At 37.6% G+C, this 27,480-nt stretch overlaps 1 protein-coding gene across 2 annotated transcripts; it reads left to right on the forward strand.

The window, feature by feature from the left end:
* Nucleotides 1–2,065: 2,065 nt before the first annotated feature.
* On the forward strand, nt 2,066–27,171 carry LOC132139780 (nuclear receptor ROR-beta-like). Of its 2 annotated transcripts, none has more exons than XM_059548395.1 (10): nt 2,066–2,322; nt 21,930–22,015; nt 22,528–22,669; nt 22,804–23,223; nt 23,409–23,530; nt 24,761–24,893; nt 25,030–25,137; nt 25,302–25,412; nt 25,592–25,704; nt 25,813–27,171. In XM_059548395.1, exons 1-10 carry the CDS (start codon nt 2,316–2,318, stop codon nt 25,969–25,971), a joined length of 1,401 nt encoding a protein of 466 aa, XP_059404378.1. In that variant the 5' UTR covers nt 2,066–2,315; the 3' UTR covers nt 25,972–27,171. The 2 variants fall into 2 exon arrangements, with proteins under 2 accessions (XP_059404378.1, XP_059404377.1); XM_059548394.1 differs by lacking the exon at nt 2,066–2,322 and adding an exon at nt 20,298–20,435.
* The last annotated feature ends 309 nt before the right edge of the window (nt 27,172–27,480 follow it).

The following is a 27,480-nucleotide window of genomic DNA, read 5'->3' on the forward strand; positions in this document are numbered from 1 at the left end:
TGCTCTGCCCTAGCAGTTTTTAGAGCCTGTCTATAGCTGGACATACTGTATTTCCATAAAAACTTCCAAGTTCGTTTTTCTCCATTCGCGTTCAAGACTACGAGTTACTTTCTTGAGAGAGTGAGTATTACTGTTATACCATGGCACGGTACGTTTTTCTCTAACCTTTTTCAATTTGATGGGGGCAACAGCTTCTAATGTATTAGAGAAAATAATGCCCATGTTGTCAGTAATTTCATCTAATTCATGTGTATTTTTGGGTACAAATAGCAGTTGAGATAGATCAGGCAGGTTATTTGCAAATCTTTCTTTGGTGGCTGGAACAATAGTTCTGCCCAGACGGTAACGCTGAGACATATACTTAATATCAGTTATACGCAGCATGCACGATACAAGGAAATGGTCTGTAATATCATCACTTTGGGGTACAGTATCTATAGCAATAAGATCGATTCCATGCGATATAATTAAATCTAGTGTATGATTAAAACGATGAGTGGGCCCGGTGACATTTTGCTTGACTCCAAAGGAGTTTATTAGGTCAGTAAACGCAAGTCCTAATGTATCATTTACATTATCAACGTGAATATTAAAATCTCCCATGATCTAAATCATTTCTAAATCACTCCCATGATACTGATGCAGAGAATAAAAGAGAATACACACTTTGCACAACAAGCTCTTTCTTAAGCCTTTGTACAGTGCCAAATATGTTTACTTTTAATTTAACTAGTTTTCAGGCACCATATGGCAGCATTAATCTTCGGATAATTCACATATTCCTCTAGTTCTGCTGTAAATCTGCAGCCCTGAAATTTTTTTATTTGTTTGGTTCAATTTCTGATTGTAAGACAGAATGACTTTTAATTCTGTTTATGATCAACTTTGTCAAATAAAAATATTGCTAAATATTGCATGTTTATTCATAAAGGTTAAACGCACTATAACCTATCTATTCCACTTCACAGGTTACATATATTTCTTATTGCAACACTCAGGCCTTTCCTGAATAGCCAGAAAAAGCTTTTTGTTCAACAAAAGTGCTGTCCCTCCAAGACAGTGCCTTACAATCTCAAATGGACTGGTCTGGCTTTATTGTCATGCTTGCTTTTTGTCATTACATCACAATTATGAGTTTGTTCATACAGGGGAAATGGAAAATAAAAGGGTGGTGGGTGGGTGGGGGGGGGGGGTGAATGTAGGTCAGTGGTGATGCGCTCTGGGCAGTTAGTCTCTGTCTTTCCATGGATGGGTCTGTAGCTCAGTCTCTGTCTCCACCTCCCCCCATACAGACACATGCAGTGGGCAATTTCACACACTCCTATTTGCTGTTTAAATTGATGGCTATAGATTATTTGTTCATCAGCCAAATGTATAGAAATATGAAACCATATTATGCAATTTATTTAAATATATATATATATATTTTATTATTATTATTATTTTTACTTTCTGTGCCATAGAGGTGCCTTTTTTTTTTTTTTTTACTTTAATACTACTACGGCTGTTGTCTGATTTGGCACCTGATACATTGCACACTGAAAAACAGAGAGGGGGGGGGGGGGGGGGGGGTCTCTAGTAAAATTTCTAAATCATAAAATATAAATTTTGACAAGAAATTGTGTTTTATATAGCCTTATTGTGCCATACAGACTTTGAACGTTTGTTTGAAACTATAATCCATAAACTTGAACAAATTATCTACACATTTTTACTTAACCATGCAGTGCAACTCAATTCATCTGGAACATTCAAAATACCAATAATAATTGCTTCTACTACTACTACTATTACTAGCTACTACTACTACTACTAATTATATAATTGTAAAAGCAATCTATTAAAGATAAACAAAAAACAAAAAGGCTTATAAGGTGATAAGTACGAGAAGAAGGTGTTAATGAATAAAAATATCTGTGTGCGAACTCATGGTCCGCGTAGCGCTCGCGTAGACCACACAGTGTCCGTCTCTGCTTATGCCGCTGAAGACGCTAGAAAGAGGGCGGAGCGAAAAGTGTCAGTCCAATCCGGGCTCCCGTGCGCCTGCTGTACGCTCTCCCGTGCGCCCACGGAGGCAGTGAAAACCTCCGTTGGGTATATGCGCTCGCAGATGTCATGTGAAAACCCGCATGCTGGCCTTACCGCACAACTGAAGAGTCTGATCACCGCTTCACGCACCTCTGGAATGGTTTTGCACAGTAGTCTGTCACTTTGACGAGACCAAACCTCACCACTGAGGATTTTTTTTAATTATTTTTTTTATCTGGTTTATGTTTCTTCATGCCTGACGCGTTCGGGACCGACTTACCACCACTATGCGAGGTAGGAATACAACTGTTTGTGACAGCTCATTTGAATAATGAAGTATAGAGTGTCTTTTTATTCTCATCCCAGAGTTTTGTCCGCACAGTTTGTCTAGATCCATGGTGCTGTCTGTTTCATAAAGTCATACAGACGTGAAGGGGTTCGTATGCGGTCTATGATACAGAAATCTGTCAGATTAACATGTAAATTAATTTCTAAACATTCTGTTTTTGGTCAGCTGTTTTTTCATTTAAAAAAATGATTTTAGACCTGTAGAGTCTGTTGTTGATGGAGTGCACGCGACATCCTTAGTTCACCTGAGACAACTTCACTCCAACTTTCCTAAAGATTACATTTTATTTATTTTTAGCCTATGAAGATTTAGCACGGTAAATGCCCGATTATGTATGAGTCTTGGGCTTTTAATTGCATAGTAGGTAGTGGCAGCTTCTTTCTAGACTGTCACAGGTTAACAGATTAGCAGGGGAAACCGCTGCATCAAAACTTATTCGTGTTATCTTTTTAGTGATGTGGGAAGTGTTCTAAAGCAGACCACCAGGGCGTGGGTAAAGTGGAGTTAGTGTCGTGCGTTCTACTGACCCATTTCCGTCAGTCAGGCGCCGTTGCGCGCTGAAAGCGTCGAAGTGCAGCAGCACTGTCCGCGCGAGACGAGTTCACACACGCGTGGAGCACTGCGTGCTTTTCGGACTCAATGCAGTTACACCTGTAATTAAATGACGAAGTGTTTGGATACTTTCTGTTAAAAAAATAAAATAATAAAATGCAGAAATATTTCAATAATAAAGTGTAAAAAGGACAGAGGAATGTTGCTTGTATTTAATAAATGACAATACTTTAATGTCGTGGTTGGTTTGAAGTGCAGCATACTAATGCTCTGTCTTTTTTACTGAAATACTTCAAAGTTATTTTAATTCCTGTTTTAGATTTTGGATGATATTTTGAAATATATATATAAGCCTGCCTTTTCTAAAAAAGTAAGAATGTATAAAATTATGTTAATGTACAACATTTACAGTTCATGGCCAGGTCTTTATAATTGCATCTATAATTAGATAATTAGACTCCCCAAAAAACTGCTAATTAAAACACGGATTAAAAGAATTTTCTGATAGACAACTGATTGGTTTAAATACATGTAGTCTATATTGTAACCAATCTTCTTCTGTTTTGGTTTCAGTAGTTAAATATTTAAACAAATACAGCACATAATGCACATGCATGGCATTATACGAAACAACACATTCTGATATATATATATATAGATTGTGTTGTTTCATGTAATGCCATGCGCATGCATTGTGTGCTGTATATACATATATATACATTTGTCAACTTTTTTTTTTACAAGTATCTATAATCTGTAAGTTTCTAGGCAGCTATTTTTCGCTTCTTGTTTGTAAAGAAATAAGTTTAGTGCGCGTGCCCTGGGAAACACCAAAAACTCAGTTCTCCATCTCTGTGTCACAACCTGTACATGCCCCCAGAGCACCTCTCTGCTTCTCTTTCTGTGCCCCAAAGGACCGTGTCAGAATGAATCACATCAGTATCAGTGGCCTCTCACCGAGCCCGACTGACATCAGCCTATAGCATGGGCCTCATATTTGCAAACAACAGTGAAATATGCAATCTAAATAGAATCTTGTAAAATGTCCAATTAGGTTTGCATGGGCATCTTTTTTAGAAATAAAGTATATTTTTAGAGAACCAAATAATACATTTTTAGACTAGATTACTGTCTACTTCTTTTAAACGTCAGTGACAGGACAGAAACAATTTCTATTATTTGTTTTAATTAGTTTAGCTAATTATTATCATCATTTTTGCTTTTTTATAATTACGCTTCATTTTGTGCGGTTCAACAACAGAGAAACATTTTAGCCGATATAATGAGAAAAATCTTTTTATTAAATATCCATTGTACAAAAATATTTTTATAAGAGGTAGAATATGATACAAAAAGTGTTTTTGGTACCTAACATCACTAGTGCACTAGTTGTTTGTGTGTTTTACGGTGTATTTTGTGTACATATGTGCCCTATTAGTCTAAACATCAGGTTGCTTAATTGATGAGAGATTGATATGCAGTGTCTTCCAATGCATATATCTGATGGACTGTGGTACCCAATCTAGTAACTCTAGCTCTGCATCTGCTCCAAACCTTTTCTTCTCCATTACAGTGCGCAGTGCTGCTTCAGGGCTGGTATTAGTTTTCCCACAACTCTGTCACACGCAGATCACATTCAAACTGCGTTTGTACGCACTCACATGTACAACACAACACAACACAACACAACACAACACAACACAACACATGTCTTGATTGCTGTTTTAGTTGTTTGTCTTTAAAGAACAGCAAAGAAATATACCTGGCCTGTGTTTACTTCATATCTGGCCATAATTTGCACAAATGCCTCTGAGTTGCTTTGCTTTGTCCATGCTCATTTTAGTCCTTGCTGCACCCCTGAAACTCTGAGCCACAGACACAAAGAGAGACAGTTACGCATGAACTCCCAATGCCAATAGCTTTTAGCATTACTGTTGGCTTCCAGAGTGAAAGGCCATCTCTCCATCGACCTGCTTGATGTTGCGTACGATCAATATGGATGGCCTGCTCAACCATGAGCTTTATTCCTACTGTAAACTGTAAACCGTGTTTACATATATTATAGCTGTGTAAAGTACAGGATCCTTTTGACAAATCTTTTGTCCCATCAATGTATGTGTGTAAATATATTGCTTACCAAAGTTTTGGTTTTTGTTCAAACAAGTGTGTTTTTTATATTGAAGTTCATGGACGTATCAATAAACACAGCATTGTTTGTTCGACACCATACACACGACCACATCGCAGATATGGATAACGAGTCTCTAACCAGGCAGTAGGCCAACAATAAATAGGTAAACTACCAATAACCAGCTGTTATACGGCTACATCTGGTGTGTTAAATGAAATAAAAAAATACAATAAAGTCTTCATATAAGTATAACCATGAAATTGCCAGGCAGGGTTTATCCGATATTTCAGTTTGAAGCCTAGGTTTGTATTGGTACTAATATCATCTGGTCAGTTGTTTGTTGTAGCTGCTAGTTTTTTTTTTCTTTTTACTTTGCTGACTAAGGGTTTGTACTTACGTAACCTGTGAGAGATTACCCAAAGAAAACCAAGAGATGTAATCCCCTAAAGTGAGGCAGAAACAGAGTTGCACAGCCAGCACAATCCTAATACATTTAGTATGTTGCGTTCTTTATTCTAAACTCAGTTTTACAGGCCTTTACACTTTAAATAATAAATTCTGGATGCATACTGACATTTGAGTTTACCTTCTAGTTGACCACATAACATCAACCAGATGTCTTGAGATCTCTTTCTGCAATGTGAGCATGTCAGCTTTTGTCCCCTGTAGTGTTTTTGTGAACAGATCTTGAGTATCGGCTGGGAATGTGTGGACTAGAGTATGTCATCTGTTTGCTGAGCTATTGTTTGAGGTGGTTGCATGTGCATGAGAGAGAAGCACTGAGAGATCCTGAACTGTAAGGCTAAAAATTTCCATTTAATGTTTGCATTTTGCCCTATCTGTGGTATTGCAGCAGTGGCATTACTGCATGTTTTCTCTGCTTTGCTGCGTGTCAGATTTATTAGTTCTTTTTGACTGGTCTCACCCTTCAATAGGTGTTCATTCATTCAGTAATGTGCACTTTGAAAAGTGGCACCTGGGGCTATTAATATGGTGCAGGAGGGGACTGAGGAGCTGACATCACTGGAGACCATTCTCAAACATGACAATGATGTGCCATCATGAACATGGTCATTTTTGTCTGTAAGGTTTTTAAAATCATGCTAGTTTTGTCCAAAAGTCGAATTCAGTGACTTTTAAACCTCAATGTTTATATACATTGAAATCTCATTAGCTCAGATCCATTGCACCTTCACAGTTCTCTTCCTGACTACATACACGCTCTTACACAACAAATTATTTGAACCAGATTTTTGAAGCATGCTAATGTGTGTAATCTGTTTTAAGGAATCCTCTAGGAAAATTACATTATGAATTGCATTGAGAGGAAATGTTAAACAAAAAGATGTGTAACGGAAGTACTATTTGTGCAAGCTTTTGAAACAGAGGCCCTTAAAAGATATTTAAATGAAGAGCAAGACAGATAAGGATACTGAGATGGAGTGATCAAGGCAGATGAATGAGATGGAGAGAGAGATTCACTACGCTTTCAGGTGAAGAGAGGCCTTTAGATTGTGATCAATTTGCTTCTTTCAGAGAGGGGCTCTTGGGGCCACTTTGGGGAAGGACCTCGTTACATGGAATTAAATTGTGCCCTGAGGCGAGCTATTACCATCCCGTCCTGAGAGGAAAGCCGTAAAGAGGCATGCAGAACACACACACACACACACACACACAATATGATATATACACATTTAGAGAACAGGCATTTTGATGAATAGGCCAATTTATTACTATAAATATAAATCTATATTTAACTATATTAACTATATTAACTATAACTATAACTATATTGATGTCCCAAACCAATAAACATATAAGTACAGATATTTTTTAAATATATTATAGCGTTTGATTTATATAATTAACCATAATTTGAAAGAGCATATCAATTTAGCTATTTTTGAATAACATCTTTTAATTTAAAAATACCTCATGAAGCATTTTTTTAAATTACCCAACAAAACAGTTTTCACAGTTTATGCTTTCTAATAGATTCAATTTAATAACCTCTTCCTTCAGCATTACAGCGCATCCTTATATACTTCCTTTGGCCAATCATGTAGGATTATGTCATTCTGAAGAGGAAAGAGTGAGAGAGGACACTGTCCAAACACCCAGATATGGCACGGCTATGCCTCCCTTAGGCTGAGTGACTTACTAACCCACTTTAAGAGTTCACACCTCGCTCTACGAGTGCTCCAGTATACTGTAACTTTCAACTAGAAACAACCTATAAACACTTGTCAAAATATGTATTAAGATGCAATATGATTACTATGCATACAAACAACCAGTAGGTTAATATATATTGTCTGAGACTGTAAGGCATTTTGTGTCATGTCTTGCTGATTGCTTATCATAGTGAAAACTCTTGAACTTAGTTAATCCAGCTTTGCACACGCAGAAATACACACAGTCACTGAATGGTCAAGGGTTGATGAGGTCAACGAGGTTGTATTGGTGGAGAGCGGGCAGGTCATGAATGTCAGACTGATGGAGTGCGAGTCCTTTTGTGACTAGTAAATGGTTACACCCATAGTAGAACTGACTTTAACACAGTTTCTTATTTGTGTTTCTTTTTTTTTCTGGGTTCCACTAGTTCAGTTATGTGAATTTTCACAGGTTCACACTGACAGTGATAAAATCATGGGTGGTAATGGGAGTCTCCGTGTTGTTTGCTATTAGGGGTTCTGCTGTATCTCACTGTATTAGTGCATGTGTTTTTCACCTCTTAGGAAGACACAACAGGCAAATAGGCTAAAAACTAAATAATATTCCAATAAAATGTGAGATATTGCTGTGAAGCTTTACCAAGTTATTGCATCATTTGATTTTTTTTCTGTATTACAAATTGCCCCCAAAGCATGCTAATATAAAATATAAGACAGTATTTAAAATATTGGTAAGACAGATTTTATCCATGTTTACACACAATGTATAAGAAAGAATCAGAATTTAAATATTAAGTAAATTTATAATTTTTTCATAATGTTTAAGGACCTGTGTACAAGTTGGTTCCTTGGTTCTTTCATGTTTATTGGAAGGTGAGATAAAAAAAAGAAGTGACGGAAAAATACAAATTTTGATTCAATTTAATTGAGCTGAATTGAATGCCTTTTGAATAAAGTACAGTCACTAATTCAAAATTGTATTTATGTCATTGTTGTTACAGTGTGAAATTTCTTAAAAGCTATAAACAAATTAATTAATTAATTAATTAATTGAATTTAAAAAAAATAGTTTGCCTTAACTTTCCTTATGTCTACCAAGGAAACAGAAATATAAACAAACTACAGATCAAAAATTATACCCTTCAGCATATAAAAGTGATTTCTAAAGGATCATGTGACACTGAAGGCTAGTAGAAATGGCTGCTGAAAATTCAGCTTTTAAATTACAGTACATTTAAAAGATATTAAAATAGAAAATATATATATATTATAATAATACTTCACAATACTTCACTGTTTTTATTGTTTTGTTTGTTTGTTTGTTTGATTTTGATCAAATAAATGCAGCCTTCCTGAGGATAAGATAATTAAAAACATTTTTAAAAAAATGTATGTTTTATGTTTTAATATGTTTTACTGGTATATTTTCCTAATAATTTCTCTTGAACAACTATGTTACAATAATGAGCTTCAGTATTGCAGTATACAGTGACTGGTTGAACACACATGTTATGTACTGTAGCATAGTGTTCTGTAATTTCAGATGTACGTTGTTTTATATACTTCGGATGTGTGCCAGTGTGTCCCCTTCTGTAGCCTCACTGAGGCAGCCAATCACATCTCAGATCAAAGATGCCTGAGTCTAGCACAGCTGATGACAAGCCAATGGGGAAATGCCTGCAGTCTCATCAACAAATACATATTCTGCACTAGAGATCAAATCCCAGCAAACTGTGGCACTTACAGTAGGGAGCACTTTCTGACAGTCTACTCTTTCATTCACAAATGTATAGAGATGCATAGACAGCCGATGTTAATATTATTTTAGCATAATTGAGATACTATTATTGGATTTATTAGTATTTATTTTTTTAAAATAATTTGAATACACTTTTTTATACTTTTAGTTTTCATTGTAACTGTAGTTATAGTTTTACTAATTTTGTCTTGTGTTTTTGCCATATCATTTATATATACTATATATATATATATATATATATATATATATATATATATATATATATATATATATGTGTGTGTGTGTGTGTGTGTGTGTGTGTGTGTGTGTATATATGTGTATGTGTGTGTGTGTGTGTGTGTGTGTGTGTGTGTGTGTGTGTTTGTGTGTCTAAACTAAACTAAAAAAAGGAAATATTACCTTGCTTTATAAGTACTAATAAATAGACAGTATGTAAATCATAGGCATGCTAATAAGCAACTAGTTACGGTAATAGTGAGAATTGGTCCCTATACTAAAGTGTTACTAAGTTTTATATATATAAATATATATATATATATATATATATAGTATATTTTAGTTCAATGTTTATTTTATTTCAAGTAACAAAAATGTATTTTTTAGTATAAAAGTATAAAATAACCATGTGTGGGGTAAAGTGGGGTAAAGGTATATATACTTATAATGCAATTGTATTTGTTTGACATAAGATAAAAGAGGTTGTCAAATATGTATCTGAAGGTTGGTGATCAAATTAGACTATACTAGCATAGAAAGCACAACGTTAAACACAGAAGACTAAAAAGGTCTACAGCGCCAGTATGTGGCATGGATGACTTCACCAAAATGACCTGAAATGTACCACAGAACCCATTAACTATATGTCAGTCTTCATTCATTCATTTTAATAAATGTCAATGTACTAAAAAGATGTGCTAGGACAGTAAAGGTAACAGAATAACAGGGCCTTATTCTTTTTTCTGAGCATGGATCATTAAACAAACCTGAACTTCAAAACAATATATTCTAATAATTAGCTCATTTACGTGATTTACTAGAACCCAAATGCTAAGGATTTAATGTCAAGGATTATATCATTGAGCCAAAAGACTTTCCAGAAGATTAGTTATGCTGTAGGAGTTTCATACGGATTTTAATAGTTTCCCTGTTAGGCTGCTTGTACAGAAGCTGGTCTCTTTGAAACTTGAAGATTTGAAGATTATTTTTAACGTAAAGATAATGCAGGTGATCATATACATACATCTAAATATTTTAAAGCACTGAGTGTTGAAAAGGTGGAATAAAAGTGGATTTCCCTGTGGAATTGTCCTAATTATTTTCTTAGCAGGGAAAGCTGTTTAGTAAGTGCCCAGGGCCTTCATCTCAGAGTCCTTCCCTGAAGGAAATTATGTAAAACATGGATGAACACCACATGCTGTCGCAGGCTGCCCCTCTGCAACCACTACCCCTTAAGCCACTGTCAATCTGGACAATGTGCCACCTAATGTTGACAAGCTGCCATTACACAACCTTCTCACCCCAGCTCACTCTTCGACCTTCAAAAACACATGCACATTTGTCTGGGATGGACAATCTCAAGCATTATGAGTATGATTGCATCCTTTAATGTTTGTCTGTATTAAAGAAACATGGATTGTCAACATGCTCACAAGAGTGAGTGCTGAAGATAATCTCCCACCTACACAATGTATTAGTATCACTGTTTAGCATATCCCAACAAGGCTTTGGAATATCATTGGGCCAGATGCCAGATGACAAAACAACATCTTATCATATGCATACAGGCAAGATTTACAACAAAGACTTCAAATGGCCTTCCATCTGCAGGCTAAAATTAAAAGACGGTGACACTATCAGTACATTCACCTGAAGGAATGCTGCAAACAAGGTTTGTGGGTATCATTGAGGCAACTGCCAAGTATCATCATCATAATCATCATCTTAAACTAATACACAAAAATAAGGAACACACACAGACAGAAATCAGAAGGAAGCTGTTGGTGCATTACTCTGAAGTTATATATCCATCACATTTTCAGGAGAAAGCACAAGTGATGGTATTATCATTTAAATTATGAATTACAAAATGATTGCATCGTGGGCCGTGTTGGTACACATCTGTCACCCAGACAGCTGGTATCGACAGCAAATATTTATTGTGTTCTCCAGAGTGTGTGGGTAAGCAAGTGTTATAATAAATTAAGTTGCAGGGGTGCTCATATCCACTTTAATGAAGCTAATTAAAGAACTATTTGGAGAGAGAGGAAACTACTCCTGGGACAGAAAAGAGCTTCATATCATTAGGAATCGATTATAAAATCCAAGTGTGTGTGTGTGTGTGTGTCTGTGTCTGTCTGGCTGGCTCTTTTTTCACAAAACAAATAAATTCCAAATAAAACAATTAATTCCAAATTATATTCCATCATTATTTACTCACCCTAATGTTGTTACAAGCCCATATGACTTATTTTCTTCTGTTGGACATTTCCTGGCTACTCTTCTCTGGATAATGAAAGTAAATAAGGTTGTCAAGCTCCACAATTACAAAAAAAGCACCAAAATATCATAAACAATGCTCTGTATGATTCGTATGCTGAAACCATAAAACTTATTGTAAAAACAGAAAATTACCTATGAGTAAAGACTGATTTTTGTTAAAATTGTGTTATCATTATCATATTCTTAAGAGTTCTTGAATATAGGGATGTCAATTTACATTAGGGGTTGCACGACTACTGATTTTGGCCAGTCAATTTCTTATTTAAAAAATACTCTAGTTACTCGACTACTCGTGGTTCATGCTACTGTAAATGAAAAGACATGAAATAGTTATTTTCAGTAAATGCTTATTAATTCATAGCCAAATGCAACAATTACATATGTAAATTGTCAAAGCTTTATAATTATGACATTACATATTTAATTTTTCATGTAACTGTCAGTATTTGTATCTGTAACAACCACAAACATGTAGGCAAAATAGAAAATGTTGATTATACCCTAGTCTGGAGATAGAGAACTGGTTTGGTTTTTGAGAGTCTGAGACGTGCAACGCGGCTGTTTGATTGGTGAGCATGCAGTGCTTATTCCATTCATTCGTTATCATATCATAGCCTAAGGTTAAAATCATTGCCTTTTAAATATATATATATAATGGTAATGAGGGTGAGTAAATAATGGCAGAACTTTCATTGGGTAAACTTTTCCTTAAATAACACACTCTCTCTCTCATATGTGCAGTATGAACATTATTTATGCACTTAGTAACTTGTGTGTGCTAAGCTGTTGTTGCTAACTGTGAGACTAGCATGCGCAGTATTCCGCTACTCCAGTCTGTCCTCAGCTAAGCCTGCAGGGCTGAGCTCCTCTTAACCATGGAATCGCCAGCACTGCACTCCCTCACTTACGTAACCCTCTGATAGGCCTAACCCTTATGTGTAACAGCGGACAGGGGCAAATAGCCTGCGAGAACAACCATGCTTGTTTTTGCTCAATAATATCATTGTTTATGAATGTATAATGTGTACACTAATTCTGATTCCTTGGTTCTGCAATGATGCTTTTTGATAGATGCACACGTCTTGGGGTAGTTAAACAGAAAAACGAATTGGCAAATCTATAATGGTTTTAGCAACACTAAGATGTCACAAATCTAAAGAGGTAGTCAAATCCGTCGCTAACATCCCTCTAGGTTTTTCTATTTACATATTTCATCTTGTCCTTTTAGGTTTTTAATCCCTAAAGGAAGTCAGATCAGTACAGATAGCAATGACAAATGTACAGCGTCGTTGTATTGGTAGGGATGGCGATGACATCATGTCCTGTTGGAATGTCATGGTGGTGTGGATGATTGCTCTGACAGGCAGACTATACAGGCCTCCTACTCATAAACCCGGGGAGGCTGTGGTCGTCCTGGCAACAGTGACACAGACACGGACGTCTCCTTATTTCATATGACAGGTCTACACACACAGGCCCTGTGGCCATTCTCACACAAACAGACACATCCAATATAACCATTCAGACCAAAACACACTCATACTCAACCCACAAACCATTTCAACACACATAAACTGAATATTTCTCAACTTTCATCTGTAATACATTCGTTGATGCAAATTTTGATCAACTATCTTGATAATAGTAACTAAACTGATTCTAACACAACATAAACACATGCAGCATGGCATATTTTATCGATGGTCAATACTGCCATGGCCTAGTGATCCAGCGCCCTGCTTTTAACAGGCTATACATAACTTCATGCCTGTTATGTGCAGTTTAAGGTTAACAGAGTTATTTACAAAACCGTTTTTTGTATGAATGTGTTCACAACAGGTTCAGGTCTCAATGCTCGTTTGACCCAGTTTGGCTCTGGAACTGGTCAAAGTGGGTCATGAGAGGAACCGGTCCAGTTTTCAGAGTCTGAGGCCAATCACGAAGAACTCACAGTCCTCGTTACCACACACAAAGCCTGAAGATTTAAGTAACAGGGCATTTTACACTGCTGAAACCATAATAATGTGACCTTAAAAGCAAGGACAGGGTGTGCTAGTTTTTCTTTTTGAATATATATTTTCACATTTTACTGGGTCCCCGCAGATGATAATATTAGTGCCTCAAGATGAAATGCTGTGTATTACAGAATAATTAATAGTTCTTTTAATCTGTCTGTCTGTTATTAAAAATAGTAAAATGTAGTAATTCAATTTGACAACAAGACATTGAAATGTGTAAAAAATACTCAATTACATTTACTGTGGTATTTTTGTAGTTGTTGTATAATTTCCCACCATTCGTCTATGGCTGCATAAATAAAATTAAAATTCTATCAAGAATTGCTCACCCTAGTGTTGTTCCAAACCTATAAGACCTTCGTTCATCTTCAAAACAAAAATTAAGATATTTTTGATAAAATGTATGAGAATACATTTCGTACGCAAAGAAAACAAAAATAACGACTTTATTCAGTTATTCTTCTCTTCTGTGTCAGTCTCCACCACCATTCACGAGAGCACCACGACGCATGCGTGTGATACTGCTGATGTAGAACATGCATGTGCTGCGCCTTGTTTACAAGCAGAGGAATACACACACATGCATCTTGATACTCTCATGAATGGCGATGGAGACTGACATGGAAGAGAAGAATTGTTGAATAAAGTCATTATTTTTGTTTTCTTTGCACACAAAAAGTATTCTCGTTGCTTTATAAAATTATGTTTGATCCACCTATGGACTATTTTAACAATGTCCTTGCAACATTTCTGTGACTTAAACATGGTAGTTCCCTTTCAGTCTATTCAAGGTCAAGAAAGCTTTTGCAAGATCTAGCAAGAGGTCACGGAAACCTTTCCGATGTACAAAGTATGGCAAATATTAATATTAATTATATTTTACATATAATTTGGTAGCAAAACAAAGTTGTACATTTTATTGGTGCAGATGAGTAGTGGTGATAATTATTTATGAATAAAACATCTGCAACTCGTTTTATCACTTAATTAGAAGCACCACAACATTAAATTGTGTCATCTGTTCTAGGGACTACTCAACAAACATTTAGAAGTTGATTTTAAAATGCAAAGTATTGAAAATAGAATTAAAGCTTTGTAAACACTTGCATTTTTTCAACACGATAAGTGTGTTCCATCAAGTAATGTAAGGTTCTACACACACTTGTGGTCTTCATCCTCACTTGAACACTTGGACCAAATACAGGAAATGCGTCATGTAAGCTGTCAAGTGGTCAAGTGCAAAGACCACAAGGGTATTTGGACAAGGGGTTTGTCTTAAGCATATGGCGCGAGTGCCCTTAGGGCGTGTCCGAATCCACTTTTGATAATTTTTCAGTTGATCAAAGCAGCAGTCTATTTCAGTTGCCTCAAAATAGTTATGCATCAATGCACCTGTTACACTCATTGATTTTCCTGTTCTTGTTTGGTTAATTGATTAATCCCCACCTGTCTCCATTCACCTGATTTCTCCCCTTGAGCTTAAATACCCTGTCTTTTGAGTTCCTCCTTGTCTGTGATTAAGTTTGTATATTGTATTATGTTGGATGTGCCCTTATTCTCCTGCGATTATTAAAAGTACCCATTTATATATCTTCTTCCTCGAGTGCCTTCATTCACACACCAACAACCCGTAACAGAATCACGGACCTAACAGTTTATTTAGCTGCGTTTTTCTTTCTTTTTGTTTTGTTTTCTTCCCTCTCCCGGAATGACCTTACCAGCAGTCCAAGTCCTGTGCCTGGAGCAACTGGACCGTTCACTGGAAGACCGCACCAGGGACTTACTCGATCTGGCGTGCCTTACCCACTTCCCCGACCGCTTGCTCTCTAACTTCCAGAGGTGGAAAGAGTACAAAAATATTCTACTCAAGTAAAAGTACCATTACATTAATGAAATTTTACTTAAGTACAAGTAAAAGTACCAGTCTAAAAAATCCATTCAAGTAAAAGTAAAAAGTAGCTCATTTAAAATTTACTCAGAGTAAAAATTACTTAGTTACATTTTAACCAGTGGGAGGGAGTCAAAAATGGGACAGGCCAAGGGTGTCAAACTCAGTTCCTGGAGGGCCACAGTCCTGCACAGTTTAGATTTAACCCTAATTAAACACACCTGATCCAGCTAATCTAATCATTTAGGTTTATTTGAAAACTACATGATATGTGTGCTGGAGCAGGGTTAGGGCTATGGCCCTCCAGGAACTGAGTTTGACACCACTGGGATAGGTCTATTAATCTCAAACTAGTTGTTTTTAATTAAAGGAATCAGTTATTTAGAATAATAAAACATTTGGGCTGTTATCTGGCAAATCAGTATCAACAAACTCATCTTTTCAATACAGAGGAAATGCAAAAGCTTCATCGGACGTGGCATTTAGATGTATTACACTGTTTAGTGCAGGACAAGAATGCATTTAACCTGCAGTTACAAATGCATGAATAATGTTTTGATATGCCAGACATAAAATGTTGAATACTCATTTGAAATTATAAAAACTTAATTATAAAAAAAAAAAAATCAAAAGATACTTTAAATGTGAAATTAAAATGGCCAGTATGTGTCAGCAAGTCACTGTTAATAAGTGAGTCATTGCGATTGAACCAAATCATTTAAACGGTTGATTCATTCAGAAACGAAACACTGTCATGTTGCTCAGAGATGCAAAATTGTGCTTTGGTGGCTGTGTTTGGAATAAATTTTTGTTGTAGAAATAGAGCAAAAACAATGGCAATATGGTGTCTAAAACGCAAGTCTCTTAGTTTACTGTCCTGTTGTAAAAAAAAAAAAAAAAAAATATATATATATATAAATATATATATATATATATATATATATATATATATATATATATATATATATCAGTGGCGGCTGCTGGTCTTTCAAAGAGGGGAAGCTCATTTTCGGCCTACATTATAACCCTCTGATGGTCTTCATTTGTAATGACACTCGGGGTCTTTTTGACCCCAGACAATAACATTTCATTTTGTAATAGTAAAATATTTAAATTTTTTACAAATATAATTTTACTCTGTTCATTTATGTTTTTACTAAACTTTGTACAGTTTTTGGAGGATTTAAATCTTTTACATTTCTATAAATAAATAAATATTTATTTAAATAGGCTTTTTTTTTTACAAAAAAAGAAAAAAGCATTTCAGGTAAAATTCACTTCATAAAAGACCCAGATTTCTAACTTTCATACATGGGGATACCATGGATAATTTTATAAGGTTTAATGTAAGATTTTTGCCCATTTTTGGGGAAATTCAGTTTAAAAATTGTAATAAATCACTTTAACCACTAGATGGCTATAGTGTGTGTGTGTGTGTGTGTGTGTGTGTGTGTGTGTGTGTGTGTGTGTGTGTGTGTGTGTGTGTGTGTGCGCGCGCACATTTTCAATCTGTCTTAGTTACCAATTTAATTTTGTGGTGGTTCTGCATTTTACAAATATCAAGAAATATTGCCGCAGTTTGTCTTTCGAATACACTTGAGAAATCCGCGATCATGGGACTGAGCGTGAAACAGCTTCGCCGACTTCTTATGGTGCAGACCGCTGTCAGTCAAAAGGAGATCGACAGATCCTCCAATCATCATGCGGAAGCCCAGTCTTCATTCACCTCCAGAGACGCTGAGCGTCCGTGGGCGGGACATAATCGCAGCATTTATCCAATGACCGTCTAGCTTCGGAGCACTGAAAAAAACTGTTCAAAGCAGCCCCATCGAAGTCAATGGACGCTCGGCTTCAACAGGGAAATGCACTGTGACGCTACGGGAATGTATGAGAAGAAAATCGAGTCAGCCGACATGTAGCTGATTAACACAATACATAATACACAATAGTACATATTTGACCGTTGGTTTTTTTTTTTACATTAGAGGGGAAGCTGAGCTTCCCTTGCAGTCTTAAAGAAATCCCCACTGATCTATATATATATATATATGTGTGTGTGTGTGTGATTATGATTTTTAGAGGAAAAGACAGCATTCTTTGTGTGATTTTGATTCTAAATGATTTTGATTGATTTCATTCTAAATGCATTTCAACAGACTGAATCACACAGTGAAAGAACACTCTAAATGCGCGCGTACATCATTAAAACAACAATTATGATATTATCGCACACTCCGCACCAGTCTTTTTGGCTAATTTGTGCAAAACCTCTTGCTAAAATGTCAAAGCATCATTTTAACCACCAATGCAATGACGCAATTATTTAGCTCACCTCTATATGCTTACGTGGGGTTGCTGTCTTGTCGAGATTTTATAAACTGCTAGTTTGGTCTCCCTAGGCAAGCACAGCATACACAGCATAATAGAGCATACATATGGCCAGGGGTTCACTTCATTTCCTTCGAGTTCAACTTCAGAATATGACGGGGTTTCGTTTTCAGCGGTGTCTGCACCACTAACGCCTGTTTTGTCCGTCTGCATCTTTCTTGTGATTTTAGCGCCAGTTTGCCCTCCTGCCCATTATTTACTGACATACCTTCCAGGGAGCGATTTTTTTTTTTTACTCAGTAATTAATGTGTTTTAAAATGTAGCGAAGTACAATACTTCAAACAAAATATACTTAAGTAAAAGTAAAATTACAGCTTAAAAAAAATACTTAAAAAAGTAGAAGTACACAAAAAAGCTACTCAATTACAGTAACGCGAGTAAATGTAATTCGTTACTTTCCACCTCTGCTAACTTCTATTACACCGGCCTGAGCGAGCGGTGTAAGGCACGCCTGCCAGCGAACGATCCCAGAGAGGATTTCGCCGCCTTCGTGGAGTGGGTGCTGGAGAAAAATGGGTCTTCGTTTACCATCTGCATCGCTGAAGAGGATATCTCCAGCCCCACCCCCGAACCAGAGACCAGCCAGCCGCCATCGCGCTGCACGGAGATACATCCAGAGCCCACTGCAGCCGCAGGGCCCGAGCCAATCGCTATCGGAGAGCAAGGACTCCGCCCATCCCAGAATTTTCCGTTTCTCCGCTGGTTCCGTCCAGCCCCAAATTTTCTGTTTCTCCGCTGGTTCCATCCAGCCCCGAATTTTCTGTTTCTCCGCTGGTTCCGTCCAGCCCTGAATTTTCTGTTTCTCCGCTGGTTCCGTCCTGCCCTGAATTTTCTGTTTCTCCACTGGTTCTGTCCAGCCCTGAATTTTCTGTTTCACTGCTGGTTCCGCCCAGCCCTGAATCTCCTGTTTCTCCGCTGGTTCCGCCCAGCCCTGATCCTCCTGTATTCCCTCCAAGCCTCCCTCTCCCACCTCCTCTTAGACCAGTCAGTTCCTCTGCTCCATTTCCGCTGGTTCCGCCCAGCCCTGAATCTCCTGTTTCTCCGCTGGCTCTGCCCAGCCCTGTTCCTCCTGTGTTTCCTGCCAGCCTCCCTCTCTCATCTCCTCCTACACCAGCCAGTTCCTCGACCTCATCTCCGCTGGTGCCAGTCAGTCCCGCAGCTCACCGTCAGTCAGCGCCATCTGGGCGCGATGGTTCGACGCGGGACTTCCAGTCTCACACTCTGCCTTGGCGTGTGGACTCCCTGTCTCCGCCTCCGAGCCCTGGACTCCACCTCAGTCCTGCGACCCTGCGGCTCCGCCTTGGCACCCTGCTCCCTCGTCTTCACCGTGGCCCGTCATCCCACCTGCTCCACCGGACTCCCTCGTCCCGCCGGTTCCACCTTGGACAGTCGTCAACCATCCGCCGCCTCGGGACTCCACTCCTATGGCTTCTCCTCGTCATTCCATCCCTTCCATTCCCTCTGTCAGGCTCCTCCTTCCCTCCGGTTCCACCTCCGTCCACCGCCTCCCGCCGTCGACTCCCCCGTGGGTCATCATCCTGGCTGGTCTCTGGAGCACCATCTGGCTCTTCCTGCTCCGGGCTCCTCCCTCCTACTCCATCCTGGGTCCTCTCCATTGTCTGCCCCTTGCCTGCCCCACGCCCGCCTCCAGAACCCCCACTGATTTCTCCCCTCGTGCTTAAATACCCTGTCTTTTGAGTTCCTCCTTGTCTGTGATTACGTTTGTATATTGTATTATGTTGGATGTGCCCTTATTCTCCTGCGATTATTAAAAGTACCCATTTACATATCTTCTTCCTCGAGCGCCTTCATTCACACACCAACAACTCGTAACAGCACCTGAACACACCTCATTTTCAGACCAGCACACCCATGGGCACACAAATGCATTTGCTATTTTAAACAACAGGACGTGAAAATTATAACTGTGTCAGGCTTAAAATAGCAAAAAAACACTTGCGTTTTGCATGGCGCCACATTATGCGAAGTGTAGGGCACTAACATTTTCTTCCTAGTATTTTTATTTATTTTTTTTTAGCTTCAATTGCCAATACTGCTTCACATTTCATACAGGGGATTCAGTTCAAGGTGACATTGCCATATAAACGTCCTTGTTTGTGGTCCTTGTAACTGAGGGTCATTGGGGGCAAACACCCACCCCCATAACCACCAAACCCACAGACACTGTGGCTTAAATCTAGTGTGCTAGATTGAGACTGGAAGAACTACAGCCCAGACTAGCCACAGCTTAACCAAGGAGGAATAGTTAATGTATATGTGTGTGTGTTAATCCCATTACATTGTGTGCAGTATATGTGTGTGTTTAACTTTTCATATATTAATACATATTGCACAAATTGCACAAAATCACATATTAACATAATTCATAAAATGTGTACACTTAAACAAAGTATTAAAACAAGATACACACTTATCAGCGTATAATATATACACTAGTCAGCCTCTCTGAGTTTATATTCTCACAGTCAGATTAGCAGCGCACACACTCACACACAGACACAAACACATGCTCATAACCAGAGATGCACTCACACTTCCAAACGTCTGAGCTTCATACTGCGGTCTTGAGTCAGGTGTGCGTTTGCATCTGCACTGCTTTTGTCTGAAAATGAAGACAGATATTGTAGGTAAGAGAACATTTCAAATTTAAAGGGGTCTTAGTTTGTTTTGCAGTTAAAAATGTTCACTTCACATTCAAGCAAGTACAGTAACATTTCATTTATCTCTTTTATCTAAAGCAAACTGCTCTTAATAATGAATTTGGCAGGTAACAAAAATAGCGTTTGTGCTTTATACATTTTGTAAATTATTTTTACAAACATTAATTTAATGCTTGATTGTATTAGTTTTTATGTATTATCTTATTCTTTAATTCAGGTTCCTGTACACTGTGCAGAGATGGAAATAAACTCAAATATAAAATTATTGTCAAAAAAAAATCTATGACAGAATTTAACTGTTTTGGTTATCTGGAGTCATAGCTGTTATTTAATCTACAGAAAAATTAGTGTAAACTAATATTGCTGTCAAATCTTAGCTCATATTGCTCATTAGACATTATATGACTATTAATATTGTGGTCATTTTTGGCAAGTTATTTTGTGAGTGAGTGAGGGATATTGCATTGAACTCACTAAGCAGTTGACTCTACTTCTAAACTATATAGGAATTGCATCTGAGACTGCTGTTGCATTTTTATTTGTTTCATTAGCGAGCTGCTTGGACTAATTGCATGTTCCTCTGGTCCTAAAGAAAATAAAAATCTAAATGCAAATGTACAAGAATAACATTACCCATAATAGTAAGAGAGAAATATAGCATTTGTTCTTCTCTATATATTTTTATGTCATTATGGGCAGATGTGAATTTGCGTTTGAGTGAGGAAAGATTAATTGAGAATTGCTGCATCAGATAAGCCAGTTGAGAGCAGGGGAACAAGCATGTGTAGAAATAAATTAGGATTAGATTGGGTGGCTAATCTCTTTATTGTGAGTATGCAGTCTCAGCAGGGAGATGGGTTTCTCTCTCTGTATTCCTCTCCCTCACTCTCTTTCTCTCTCACAAATATTTTCTGTCTCCTTTTATCTTTTCTTTTGCATTTTGCAGTTGGAGCTCACGGCCATGTATTTGTATTTGTTTCCTCATTAAACAACTTGCCATATTTTGGTTACGTAATTCAGAGTGTAGTTTGCTAGAGTGTAGTGTAGTACTGCCTTTGCCTAATACTGGTGCAAGGTTGTTTTCATCAAGGAAATTTCTCAAGCATAATGCTTAAAATGATTCATGGAAGCAGAAATTTTTACCAAAGCACAGGTGAGATCCCATTCTGGTGGACCTGAAAGAAATACAGCAAGGGGTTTGGACTTTGACTCACATCTCTCAGCTGGCCTTATGTTTCCTTGTCCTCAAAGACCCACAGATTACAAAATGTCAAATTGTCTTGACACAAATTTAAAGGAAGGGTACATCTCATCCATTCTAAAAGCGAAGTCAATCTTAGAATCAAAATGGTCATTATGTCACCTGAGAGAAGCCCTGATGTGCACCCCACAGTCCTTACCAAGCTAACAAAAGCATATGGTTATGTAACTGTATTTTTGTTTATTTCTGTCTGTTTTCAGCCCAAATTGAAGTCATACCATGCAAAATCTGTGGAGATAAGTCATCAGGCATCCACTATGGAGTTATCACATGTGAAGGCTGTAAGGTCAGTGAAAGATGTGCCTTTTCTTCTGTGCATTTGTTAGTCATCATACAGGTATTCCAGCCATCCATGAAAAAAAAATCTGTATTTTTTTTTTGCAAGAAAACTATGTGAGCATTCTTAAAACAAGATAAACTTGTCTTATGCAGTTTTACTTATCAATATTAATACTTAATTTCAGAGAATGGATGATTAATGATAAATTGTATTAATATAATTTTTTCATTTATATACTCTTTTTACTCTAGACCTGGGGTAGGCAAGATCAGTTCTAGAGAGCCGCTGTCCTGCAGAGTTCAGCTCCAACCCTTAAAAGAAAAGAAATTTCATCTGCCTATTGACTTAGTAATCCTGAAGACATTGATTAGCTTGTTCATATTAATACTTAAAGTTTACAAATTAGTGCTTTTGAAAGGATGCCACCCTAGTGACAGTTTTGTACCTTTTTTTTTTGAGAGTGTATAATTTTTCTGCAAGCAACGTAACTAAATTTTCTGTTGTTGTGCCCACTGTAGGGTTTCTTCAGGCGCAGTCAACAGAACAATGCATCCTACTCCTGTCCCCGTCAGCGCAACTGCCTGATTGACCGAACGAACCGCAACCGCTGCCAGCACTGTCGGCTCCAAAAGTGCCTGGCTCTGGGCATGTCCCGGGATGGTAAGTGATATCATATTTTTTTCTTACAAACAAACATAATAATCAACTGCTTGTTGACAAGCTGGATTGATCTTATTGATGACTTTTAACCTGCACTAGTCTCATTCATTTTCATTTGCCCTCCTCCATATCAGCTGTTAAATTTGGCCGCATGTCCAAGAAGCAGAGGGACTCTTTGTACGCAGAGGTTCAGAAACACCAGCAGAGGCTGCAGGAGCAGCGGCAGCAACAGACAGGTGAAGCAGAGGCCCTTGCCCGTGTTTACTCCTCCAGCCTCACCAACGGCCTCAGCACCCTCAACCACGAGATTGGAGGGACGTATGCCAATGGTCACGTCATAGACATGCCCAAGGGTCAGCCGAATGGTGCTCCCGGGGGCTACTATGGCATGGACTCCACACAGGCCAGCCCAGATCAGTCTGGACTGGACATAACTGGAATGAAGCAGATCAAACAGGAACCAATATATGATCTCACCCCTGTTCCCAACCTTTTCACCTACGGCTCCTATCAAGACAGCCAGCTAGCACCTGGAGTGTCCATGGGGGAATTAGGTATGGAATTAGGTCTTCAAGTTCATGGTTCATGTATGTATGTTTAAAATGCTTTCTATCAAACACATTAACTTTGGTTGCAAAAAATAGTGGTCCTATATTTGATTTCCCTTGCATTGCACTGCATTTAAAACTCAACTGCAGTCATTTCCTGTCTTCACAACTTATGTTTTTCTCTATACCAGACCGAATTGCACAGAACATCATAAAGTCCCACCTGGAGACGTGTCAGTACACAGCAGAGGAGCTTCAGCAGCTAGCCTGGCAGACGCACTCCTATGAAGAGGTCAAGATGTACCAAAGCAAGGTGTGAGGTCACTCCCTCAATGAGCAAAGAGCTCAGTTTACAGGCTTAAACACTTCCTCTGTCCCTGAATCTTGTTCACAATGCCAGCTTCTCAGTCGTACATTAATTTACATGCTTTTACACCTGGTGCTGACTCTCTCGTCTCTAACCCTTTAGCTCCTCTTCGTTCCCTCTTCATAGTCAGATTACACGCTTGAGATCAGAGTTCATTAGAGTATCTCAGCCCCCTGGAGCTGATCCTATCCAGCTTTTGCACTGATATAGAGAAAAAGAGAAAGCCAGAGAGCTAACGGATTTAGCAAACGAACACTCAAAGCACAATAGGGGAGGGTGTCAGATGTACTACAAGCCCTCTTCATTTCCTTGTGTCAAATGGATTATGGGTAATTACCGAGAAGCCCTTTGATATAGTGCCTATGAAGATTCACTATACAGGGAGAGAATTGCAGAGCCCACAAAAGCAATTTGCTGATATCACATTTCAGTATTCTGTGTGCTCTGTCAGGATGTTTCATAAATGGCAAAATAAAAATTCTGCCTTTTTTGTTGCGATTTTTCATGAGTATTGAAAATTGCAATCATTACTTTTAAAAGTAAATTAAAGAGTCAAAGTGTACTCTACAAATTCAGGGAATTAAATAGACAAAAAAAGTTATTTTTAACTTTCTCTTCATCAAAGAATCTTGAGAAAAAAATGTATCAGTTTTCATTGATACACTTATAATAAGAAGAAATGTTTACTGAGCACCAAATCAGCATATTAGAATGATTCCTGTAGGATCAATAATCTGTTGAAATCTAAGAAATCTACTGGCTTCTGAAAATTCTGCTTTTTCACCTCAGGAATAAAGTTCATTTTAAAATATATTAAAATATAAAACAGTTATTTTAAATTATTTTATTACAGCCTCGGTGAGCACAAGACACTTCTTTAAAAAAAAATGTCCAGACTCCAATTGTGTAATCCATAGTGATATTTGTGATTTGTTTAAATATATATATATTTATATATTTTTGGGATATGATTAGACAATAACAGTTATCAGCAATGATACAGTGATATTAATTCAAATATCAAATATCAATTTCAATGCATCAAAAACATTTACTGCAATTATTAACAGAGGAAAAAAAGTTTCCCAGAAGCATGAAATAATTTATCCAGAAGAAGTTACAGATGACAATCTTATCCATGAGGTCTGTATGTGTGTGTGTGTGTGTGTGTTTCAGACACGGGACGTGTTGTGGCAGCAGTGCGCTATGCAGATAACTCATGCTATTCAGTATGTGGTAGAGTTTGCAAAGCGCATCACTGGCTTCATGGAGCTTTGCCAGAATGACCAGATATTACTGCTGAAATCAGGTGAGGAACAGCCTCTGCTAAACTCTTCTGTGAATACACACTATGAATCAGAATGACCAACTGTACATATACATACCATATTGCTACTGTACGCTGATTACGATTGGCCTACCTAACACTTTTCTCACATACTCAGGTTGTCTAGAAGTAGTGCTGGTCAGAATGTGCCGGGCATTCAACCCTCTAAACAACACGGTTCTGTTCGAGGGAAAATATGGAGGCATGCAGATATTTAAAGCTCTAGGTACAACTACTTCCAATTCTCTCTCATTTATAATACATTTTCTGCATCATTTACCAAATGTACATGATATAAAAATAGCTGAACATCATGGTTATAAAACTGCATTAATTGTAAACTATTAGTGATCATTTAAGCATCTAATTTGAAATGTTTACCTCCTGCAGGCTGTGACGACCTGGTCAGTGCAGTGTTTGACTTTGCCAAAAGTCTGTGTTCACTGCAGCTAACGGAAGAGGAGATCGCCCTGTTTTCCGCTGCAGTGCTCATTTCTACAGGTCAGGCCTCACTTCAAACCTGTACAGTATCTTAGGTGGAACATAAAGATGTGGCCAAAGCAACATTTAGTATGTTTATTGAATATTACTTAGTCCTACACATTATAGCAGAATTCTCAGTATTACTGCAGTGCTTTCACACCAGCAGATATTAAGAGATGATTCTCTTGCATTTCTAGACCGGCCATGGTTAATGGAGCCCAGAAATGTGCAGAAGCTACAAGAGAAAATCTACTTTGCCCTGCAGCACATAATGCAAAAGAACCATCTGGATGAGGACGCGCTAGCCAAGGTAGGACCATGACATAATTCAAACAGGAATTGATCACATGACTGATATAACTCAAATAGATTGCTGTTTTGTCAAGTGAACCTTATTCCTCTGTGCCTCCTTCTGCAGCTGATTAGCCGGATCCCCACGCTGTCGGCTCTCTGCACTCTCCACACAGAGGAGCTTCAGGCCTTCCAGCAGCTCCATCCAGAGACGGTTAACATGCTGTTCCCCCCCCTCTATAAGGAGCTTTTCAATCCTGACGCAGCTGGCATCATGCCCAAATGACCGCACATGTTCACACGCATTCTTTACAAAGTCTTCAGCAACTGGAAGTGTCCCGGAGGTTGAACACCGTGTTGCAGCATCCACAGATTTTGCTGCAACAACAGCAAAAACTAACTCTAGGAATGTCCTGCACTTCAAAAATCCAACTCAATTTCACCGGTACAGTCATAAGAATGTATATACATGCGCCAGCAGCAAAAGGCGCCTTCCATTTGACCAGAAATGTACAGACTTTAAGACAATTTAGCTGTCTTTAAATTGGGTAAGTTAATTAGTTTGACTTCTCTCTCTCTCTCTCTATTTCTTTTTTTTAATATAAAATATTGTTATATTGAAATAAGAAGGTGGGGAGTGCATTCAAAAATTATAATGTAGTAATTTCTTTAGTACAAAGTGGTACTCCAGTATTAAATCTTGTTCTGTTAATATTTTAGTCACAATTTTAAAACAACAGTGGTCTAAAAGGCCCTTACTTTGTCTATGTAATTTTTTGTATTTGTTTTGTAGTTTTACCTGTACAGAATATGTGAAGTTGAAACTGGTATAAGGTTAACAAGGGACTAACTTTGTTTGGTCACGTTTAAAAGCCTTGTCTGGGCTATGTAGATATGTATAAACAGCACCACCACATTAATCCTACAAGTAAGGATTTTTGAAGTGGAAAAATAATTGATAATGGATACTCTTCCATACAAAAAGTATTGAGATATATATTTTACAAAAATTGTATGGCCGATTAACATCTTGTCAGTCATAGCTGCAATAACAGTTTCTGTAACTGCTGAAAAACAATCCGGTCAAATGTGACTTCATGGAAAGCCCTCAGAACTGCTTCAGATCTATAATCCTGTTTGCTCTAAATGCCTCAAAATGCTGTTTTTTACTGCCACACTGCCAAAACTAATACAGCACTAGTGTAGTGGAGCTGCAGCCGTCAGGATGTGTTTACTGTCACTGATATCACTGAAGTCAAACTCATCTCTTTTCTACAAATTCATAGAAGATTCTCTGACTTTAGCAATAATGTCTAATATGTCAAACATACCCAGGTTAGGCTGGGGTATTCTTAACCTTATGCTAAATGTAAAGCACTAATCCTTATTTCGAACATCAACTTATTTAGATATTTATTAGATACGCATAATTCAAGATGTATATCTGAAGTCACTTAAAATGAATCAGTCAATTCCAAAAAATTATGTTTTTAAGCGATCAATTGGAACTTTTGGAATTTTTTTTTTTTTAAATCCTTTCAAAATTCCATTGGAATTTTTTTTTATCATAATTATTAACTAATCCTGAAAGATGACAATCAAATAGGAATTCCTCTATAAAATAGGATGCTAGTGGATAAATGGAAAATCTATTTTTCATGTTTTATTTATGTATTTATTGTTTAATTTATTTATTTACTTTTTTAACACAAAATTGCTACATTTGGGAATAAAAAAAGGAATATAGTTCTGATTAGGTGATTGTCTTGGAATTTAGCTGGTTAAGAAACAATTT

The sequence above is a fragment of the Carassius carassius genome, chromosome 4 (genome assembly GCF_963082965.1).
Source record: "Carassius carassius chromosome 4, fCarCar2.1, whole genome shotgun sequence".
In the NCBI taxonomy this organism is placed as follows: domain Eukaryota; kingdom Metazoa; phylum Chordata; class Actinopteri; order Cypriniformes; family Cyprinidae; genus Carassius; species Carassius carassius.

Excerpts from the sequence above, each read along its gene's own strand:
- LOC132139780 (XM_059548394.1), top strand. Across the intron at positions 23,531-24,760 it reads TCAAGATGTACCAAAGCAAG|ACACGGGACGTGTTGTGGCA; the intron begins GTGTGAGGTCAC and ends TGTGTGTTTCAG. Across the intron at positions 25,413-25,591 it reads TGCAGTGCTCATTTCTACAG|ACCGGCCATGGTTAATGGAG; the intron begins GTCAGGCCTCAC and ends TTGCATTTCTAG.